Source organism: Spodoptera frugiperda, chromosome 26, assembly GCF_023101765.2.
Source record: "Spodoptera frugiperda isolate SF20-4 chromosome 26, AGI-APGP_CSIRO_Sfru_2.0, whole genome shotgun sequence".
NCBI classification, from domain to species: domain Eukaryota; kingdom Metazoa; phylum Arthropoda; class Insecta; order Lepidoptera; family Noctuidae; genus Spodoptera; species Spodoptera frugiperda.
The window spans coordinates 13,813,262-13,821,692 of record NC_064237.1 but is presented as its reverse complement, the minus strand read 5'-3'; the positions used below and the strand labels follow the sequence as shown (position 1 = coordinate 13,821,692).

Below are 8,431 nucleotides of genomic sequence, written 5' to 3'. Positions count from 1 at the left end.
CTCCGAGTTAAGCTATAGACTTTAGAACCATTGGACCGCCATTCTCAGAGTAACAAGCTAGGAAATAAGCTCTACTAGGCCCCTGTTCGAGTTGATCCGTACCTTCAGGGACACCTGTATGTACACAGAATGTTTGGCGCATAAATCGACACAACTGAATTTAGGGATTTGAGAGCTCATGGTGCTCAGAGCTCGTGGTGTGTGGGCCTGGCTGCAGCGATTATATCTTCAAGACGGAATACCAAATACGACAAAAACAGGATCATTGGTGAAGCGAAACCTAATGCGACCGCCTACGTTATTGGAAGTGCCCATTTTTCCTATATTATAATCCCTATTTTAACCTTCAAAAAAACTAAGCAAACTTTTAAATGCTTTATTAAAAAAAAGAGAACGTATACTTATAACTGGAGACTTCAATATCAATACATTGATATTGATATATTACGGTACGATACGAAATTACGTGAGTAATATCACATCTGACAATGCTTATGCAATGAACATTACTTGGAAGTACACATCGATGTGCCCACACGCAAGTTATTATGATTGACCACACCTTGAGCAACATATCAGGTGCATCTGCAACTGTTCTGCTCAGCATTATATCTCTCCGCCCAGATGCTTAGCTTTTCCCATTAAAAGCAAGTCACAAAAACCTCCAATATACTATAACATCAAAAGGCATTACAGCTCCGCCAACATTCGTAAGGTCAATGAATGCCTGGGAAATTTATCGTGGTCAGGAGAATGTACTAAAAATGACTTGAATGTCGCCTCCAGAAAAATTTGATGAGTTATGTTTATTTCATAAGCTCTGTTTTCCTGAAAACAAAATTAAAATTAACAACAACCAAAGTGGATTAGTAAGGGATTAAAGCGAAGCAGTACAATGAAAAGAAAATTGGATTAAATATTATAAAAACAAAAGTATATTGAATAAAAATAAATACTTGACCTAAACTAAAATTCTACAGAAATGTATACACAATTAACAACGACAATAAGGGTAAAGCTACTTGGACAATTATTGATAATGAAATTAATAACAAAACCATTAAACATAACATAGATAACATAAACATTGGAAGTAAAACTTCGACAATCATTACATTAACCTAGACCATGATATAGCAAACAACAACTACACAAATAGCAACAACAACTCAATAGACAAGAAACAATATCCCTAAAAATACGAACGCAGCCGGATATGATGAGCTAGGCACTAAACTACTAAAATCATGCAAGAATGTGTTGATTTAAATTCTAACGTATTTGATAAAATATTATTCTCACAAGGGTGAGGTTGAGTGGTTCTCCCAAAGGTCGAATTATCAACCGTTAAACCATTGTTTAAAAAAAGGGAACGAAACAACATAAACAGTAACCCTAATACTAAATCTATACAAATACGAAAAATTTATGTTCAAACGTTTACTGTTTTTTGTGACAAATACAAGTTATTAAAAAAAAAAACAATGTGTCCCAAAACCAAAAATCCACAATACTAGCTAATTACAGTACCAGACAAAATTTTAACAAAGCTGAACATTAATCACTTGGCCACTGGGCTATTATTTGATCTATCAAGAGCCTTTGAACTCGTCTCACATAAAATATTATTAAACAAGATTGAAATTGTGGAAAAAGAGGTCCTACTTATCAATGTATAGCTTCATACGTTAGCGACAGACAACAATGTGTAACTAAATCAAAAATTGATGAAAATATGATACTCATACCATCAATACTAGAATACAAACATGTCAAGCGTGGTGTGCCTCAGGGCAGTGTATTGTGTCCAATTCTCTTTTTACTATACATAAACGATGTCGAAAGTATTACCAACCATAAATGTGTTCTTAGCAGACGACATAGCAGACGACATATAGATTATTCCCAGTAAAAATGGAAACAACGAATGACCACGAGCCTGACACTAACAACACAATACATAAAATAATTGATTGGCTAAATTATACATACAATTCAATAAATCGAATAATATAAAATATAAAATTAATCTAAATATACCAAAAACTGGACGAGTAACTGTAACAAAACTGGGCTTAATTATAGACAAGGGCAATTGATTAAAACGTTTAATGTTGATGATACAAACATTTTACGAAATCATTTTTCCAGTAGTTAGGTAAAATAACGAAAATTAGAAGTAAAGAGAAGAAAATATTATTTTGTTCTCTGTTTTTTCGTATGGAACTTGTTCGTTCTCCTTTATCATAGGTACTGTTTTCATAATTCATCACATTTTATACCTGTTAAAGAAAAACATATTTTTTTGTTGATTTTGAGTTCGTTTGTTTGTATGTAGGCATATTATTATCTATAGTTACTGTGTGTTATGTATATTATTAAACTATACATATGTATAAATTATAGATAGAACGTTATATTACCTAATTACTGTGTGTATATAAAGTTTGTTAATTATTATTTTTACTTGTCAATTACTTTGGCGTAAGACGTAACGTCGTAATTATACTTTATACTGTTTACTATATAAATGGTCTAACCGCCGTACTCAGACTCATTTAATGGTTACTTAACCCTGTCCTTAGCCATTGTTTTCGATACAAAATCGTTACTAAGGAATAGTTTAAGTAATCATTAAATGTCTCTGAGTGTGGCAGTAAGGTTTATATGTCCGGATGTAAGGTATGTAAAATTTAAACGACAAATGAAAATATTTATTTATTTGTAGTGTAATGTATGATATGATTCACGATTCATTTGTGTAAGTTTGGCGACAGAGGTTCCCGTAGTAATTGTGTTGGATGACATTTCCCTAGTCTTTTCTATTCCATGGCACAACTGGCTTTGTAAACAAAATGATTACTCTCCGATTTCATGCAGAGAAAATGAAATTCACGCTTAGGCTATACATTTTTGTACATTTTTTTTTTGCATGCTATAGAAATATGTATTAGCAAAACATGCTGTACTGTAACCTTATTCTTGTAAAATCTAACTATATTTTAAGGCAAATAAATACATTATTATTAAAAATTTTAAGTTAACTTGAAACTACCTACCTACAATTTGGTATAAAAGATGTAGATCACAATATTCAATAGCTAGGAATGGACAATAGCAACGTGGCTTGTGACCGCTAGAGCCCGCCCCCACACTGCGTGGCAGTAGTGACGCGTGCAGTCACACGGTCACACCACGACCCCGACGTGCGTGAACAGTCGGTGGTTGTTGACGTGCATGCTGGTGTAGCGCGTCGAGGTGAGCCCGTCCTTGACGATGGTGGCTGGGTCCCGCTGGTTTTCCTTCATGACGGTTCTGCGGCGAGTGTTCTTGCGCTCCTGTGGATGCCTCAACATGGTATATCGGGACATTTCACGCGGATATCTGCAACATTAGTTCGTGACTACAAATGTTACTCATTCTGTACTACTCTAGTTTACTGTACATGTCTACCACATAGTGATGATGACTGACATTTATTTGTCTGTCTGTCTGTATGTTTACGTATCACGCAAAAACTACTGATTTGATTACGATAAAACTTGGTAACTATAATTATCATACATACTTTAATATTCTGGGTACAACACTTTTTATCCCGAAAAAGTATAAGTTGTATACACTAATAACAAACCACATTGTGCTGCTCGATCGCTAGACATGATTACTGTACTTTTCACCATGACATTTTAGGGTTCCGTAGTCAAATGGAAAAAAACGAAATCCTTATAGATTCGTCATGTCTGTCTGTCCGTCCGTATGTCACAGCCATTTATTTCCGAAACTGTTGGGCCTACATCGTTGAAACTTTATAGGTATTCCAGTAACCGCTATTCGAATTTCGAATAAAAATTAAAAAATAAATGGGGGACATACATGGAACTGATTCAAAAAAATTTTTTTTAGCTAACCTATCCGTGATTGGTGGATTGGTTTTCATCACAAAATATTTTTTTAGATAGGAATATTTTTACTCTTAAATAGATTTTTTTCATTTTAATTTGGCATAGTAATAGGCATGGTAACATACTAATAGGCATTGATCCAACTTTCGAAAAATAATTTTATCCCAGAATTCCCGTGGGATCAAAATTTACGCGGGAAAACATTACTACGCGGGCGTTACTACTAAATAAATATTTTTTATTTTACCTGATAACATTAATTTTTTGTGAAGAGAGTCTCCATGAAAAGTCATCATCTTCGCCTCCCCAACCCTCGAACCTATTAGATAGCCCGTTGACTTGTATATAGTGTTCAGACTTGAGCGCCAGCACGCCGCCCACCAGGTAGTCGTAGGGCAGCACGAATCTGAACTTGTCGATACTGGCGCTCATGTGGCGCGGCTCGTTGGCGCACACGTACAGGTTGCTCTCGTCCAGCGGCAGCAAGTCCACGTCGTGTAGGATCAGGCAGGGGAACTTGTCCCTAATTGCCACTTTTGCTCCAACATTGTACAGGATACCTTTGTTAAATATTTTCTCATCTTGTTGCTCCACTAAGTATATCCTGCAAGAGGTTTATTTATTGTATTGTTATTTCAAGAGCTAACTATATTCAATCAGTGAGTTATAAGTTTGCACGGTTAATATTCATTAGCAGAGCCAGATAGCACAAGTCACTTCAGCAGGTTTACTCTAGAAACTAATCTCAAATGTCAATTTCAAGTCCTTCAAATATAATATGAATAATTATTCAACAACCTTCCAATCCCCTCCTATTGTAGCGTTCAAAATTGTTTTGCAAAGTCGGGATTACAAAGCAAATATCGGAATTGGATTCAAGAGTAAGCCCCCAGACTGACAATATATTACACACAACTTTATAAATTTAAAATAAATTCCTACCTGTAGTGTATATTTTGTTTTCTCAGAAAATTATGCATATAAGGCAGGAATATATCTAGTTGTCTCTGTCTGTTCCTATAGGCTACTATTATAGCAACACTAAAGATTGGAGTGCAGTGATCCGGAATGTAACTGCCATTTACCAAGCCTGCTGCTGAGAAATCATCAAATGTTTTTGGTACCTCCCAATTTAATATAGATAACTCTTTCTTGAGTATTCCATCATATTTACAATCTGGTTTAGATTTCGGTGTAATGAAAATTGGTGATATTTGCTTATAGAGCTGTGTTTCTATTACCTCCGCAGGGAGATGTGGATAATTGTAGTAACCATATGTTGAAAAAAACTTAATTACTGCCTTCACAGCCAATACAACAAATATGCAATTAATCACTCGCAGTTTTAATATCCTGAAAGGAAACAAATTGTATTTAAACTGACAGGGTCACTAACATTATCATTATAACTTGAGACAGGGTATTTGTCATGTTTAATGATCACTGTTCATCCGTGATCGCATTTGCAACAGTGCCGAAATATCAGAAACTCATAGACATAAATAAACATGGTAAATATCACATCTCAAATTCTAATGATAACATACATTGTGTTAGACTAGTGCATTTATTTCAGTAGGTACCAAACTACCAATAATCAGGTGACTAATTAGTATTTTGCTGCAGAGTATGAAATCTCAGGTCAAATCCATTAGGTGTTATTGTTACATTTTTTTTTTTTTCATAGTAGCATAAAGTCAGGAATAAAGTGTGGACAAAGGCACTGGCTCCCCCACTAGTGCATTTTATGGGTACTTGTGCTCACTTTTTAGGGAAAAAATGTTTGACATTATGTATTATGTATGTGGGCATGTGGCTCACTACTAGGTAATGATCAAAATCACTACTAAATATGATTGAGTTGGTTATGGAAAGTTTGCTTGCTTTAAGTCAGCCACTCCTGTGTGAAGAGACTGACTCCCGATAGAGCCCTACATTGTGAACCACCATGTTTTCATGCACAACTGAAATATGCCCACTATTATAAGCAATACAATTCAAAATAACATTTAATACACTATGTACTTACCTTGTTTTCCATGATCGTTTAGCCATCATTTATAAGGCGCTATCTTTTCTTAGGAACTCACACCAGTATCTTCCTGATTGCCTCCAAGACCTAGTCTTGAAATAGTTATCAGATAAAGCAATAAATCCCCGACTGCATCATATGTAAGGAAAATAAATGTGTAATTATAAAGTACAAGTTTGTTAGTTTGCTTGAATGTGCTAATCTCTCAGACTCACAGCTACAAGCTACAGCTAAGGACATTCACTGTGCACATTACCTATTTATTTGTAAGTAGGTAATATTCTAGATTGCAGCACAGTACCTATAGACACAATAATTGATACAACTATGCTTGGGCTTCTGGACCTTAGTGATAAAACCAGAAATTTAAAGAATAAAGAATTCAAGTCCGAGATTATAAATGCTAAATGGTAAATGATAGTTAGTTTTGCAAATAGGTTACAAAATAACACTTTTACACGTTAATCTCTAAAATAGCTAGATAAGGCCGGCATTTTAACGCAATAATCACAGATAACAGGCAGATAACTATACATATACTAATCGGAGAGAAATTTAATATCTAGGACACAAATTATTTGATATAAGAAAAATGTCTTCACCTTCTTGTTACAATATTTCACTTACTTCAGTAAAACAGGCACATTGAAAACAATACAGTATCACAGTATCACGTCAACTTTCATGAGCCATTTTTGTGGCAAGTGGCAACTATTATGACAATGACAATTCATGAATGAATGTTGACAACTGTCAAAGTTGAGTTAGCGTCAATGGTTTTATAACTTTTTTTATACTTAATAGGATGGATATTTTGTATGGGACAAGTGAATTGAGTCCCAACGCCATTGAATAAATCACATCCACCAGGATTATTTTTAACAAAACAAACCATCTATGCTGGTGCCATCTGTCTGACTGACTGCCTTGTTGGTCGAGTGGTCGCAAGTACAGACAGCTAGGCAAGGGGTCTCGGCATTCGATTCCTGGGTCGGGCAAAGTACTGGGCTACTTTTGGTTATTCCAATTTTTTTTTTTTGTAGATGCACGGTGTGTTGAATTGTGCCCAGTATAATATGGCAATAGGTTCATCCCTTTTACATGGGACTTATAACACAAATGGGTGTACAGTGGAATATTGTGCCGTATTGTACACCTCTGCCTACCCCTTCAGAAATAAAAGCACAACCCCTTACACATTAATAATACTAAAAAATAAATAGAAGTAACGCATAGGACATTTTTATCCAACGGCCCGGGGGAGGCGAAACCGTTGGCAGAAGCTAGTTTATAAATATTTTTTTTCTAATTAGCTATTCAGACCGAGCTGATTATAAACGGGGTGGTTTTTAGTCAGTAACAGTCTGGCACTCCCCTTCGCCTTACTCAAGGTAATTGCTTTATCTAGGCTACACGCGCCCCTCTGATTCTAGAAAGTAGTACGTACTTCCTAGAATGAAAGGGTCGCGCTAGTAGGAAATGAAAGGTATGTATCATAAAAATGCGGTTACAAATCTGTGTAAGTATGTACTTCAGCTGTGCACTAAGCTCCTTAGGAGGCAAATGTAATTATAATTATAATGTGATCGATCTCTGATATCTTTTTTTATTTTCTTATTGGCACCCTTACCGTAAAGGAGGATGCCAGAGTTTCAATGAAGTCTGGTCCCACTTCCAATAGGTTTGTGAGTTACATCATTAGAAAGGTAATTTTGAGCTGAATAAAAGTTACTATGGCGCCAAGTTCCAAATCTTAGTCCGTTCAGACTTATTTTTTATTAAACATGGTAGTTTTATCAGTAGCCAAGTAATGCTATATTTGCGTCATAATTGCATTTGGGATTTATACATGTAGTGTCTAAATGCAATTATGACGCATTATTTAGCTTAAAATTACCTATCCAATGATATAACACACATAGCTATTGGAAGGTGGGACCAGGATTTGCATCCTCCTTTATCTGTTTGAAGTCGGCGCGATATATTCTTCGTCATTTGCTCTACGAGATGCCATACAATATATTTCCTATATCGTGCCATTTTATTACAAACATCCACTTTATCACTTGCCATTTTATCACTCTTACCTACTCGTGTCGTGAAACAAACAATAGGTTCTGATATTAGTATAACATCAATTTTATGTTAAATGCGACTAGAACAATAAACGCAGTGTTATCAAAGTTAAACGTGTCCTAAATTCATGATTGCTTATCATATTTAGGGCATAATAGTCCCACAGAAATTGTTACACTAGGTATATTATAATGATGTAAAATAGATACCTACCTATCTAGTTTTATAATAACTATCGTGGGACACTAAATTTACGAAAAATCAGGGTTTACCCACGTAAATATAATGGAGTAATAGAACTTTTCCTAATGAGCAGCGTGCGCGGATGTGACTACTTCTCGCAGCCTGCTGACTAGAAACTAGTATAATTTTTCTCAGCAGTATACTTACGACACGTGAGTAAACAGATAGGTATTTT

General features: G+C 35.3%; 1 protein-coding gene across 2 annotated transcripts; it reads right to left on the bottom strand.

Annotated features, from left to right (window-relative positions):
- Window positions 1–2,092: 2,092 nt before the first annotated feature.
- On the bottom strand, window positions 2,093–6,659 carry LOC118264436 (beta-1,4-N-acetylgalactosaminyltransferase bre-4). Of its 2 annotated transcripts, none has more exons than XM_050704795.1 (5): window positions 6,565–6,659; window positions 5,935–6,066; window positions 4,848–5,258; window positions 4,153–4,509; window positions 2,093–3,384 (listed from the first exon to the last, which is right to left on the bottom strand). In XM_050704795.1, exons 2-5 carry the CDS (start codon window positions 5,961–5,963, stop codon window positions 3,189–3,191), a joined length of 993 nt encoding a protein of 330 aa, XP_050560752.1. In that variant the 5' UTR covers window positions 5,964–6,066; window positions 6,565–6,659; the 3' UTR covers window positions 2,093–3,188. The 2 variants fall into 2 exon arrangements, with proteins under 2 accessions (XP_050560752.1, XP_050560753.1); XM_050704796.1 differs by having other exon boundaries at window positions 3,163–3,338; window positions 6,540–6,653.
- Between the last annotated feature and the right edge of the window lie 1,772 nt (window positions 6,660–8,431).

Bases quoted from the DNA above. Each gene is read 5' to 3' on its own strand.
- LOC118264436 (XM_050704795.1), bottom strand. From the start codon at position 5,963: ATGATGGCTAAACGATCATGGAAAACAAG. The intron at 5,259-5,934 runs GTAAGTACATAG...GTTTCCTTTCAG, and splicing joins AAACGATCATGGAAAACAAG to GATATTAAAACTGCGAGTGA. The intron at 4,510-4,847 runs GTAGGAATTTAT...AACCTCTTGCAG, and splicing joins AAACAAAATATACACTACAG to GATATACTTAGTGGAGCAAC.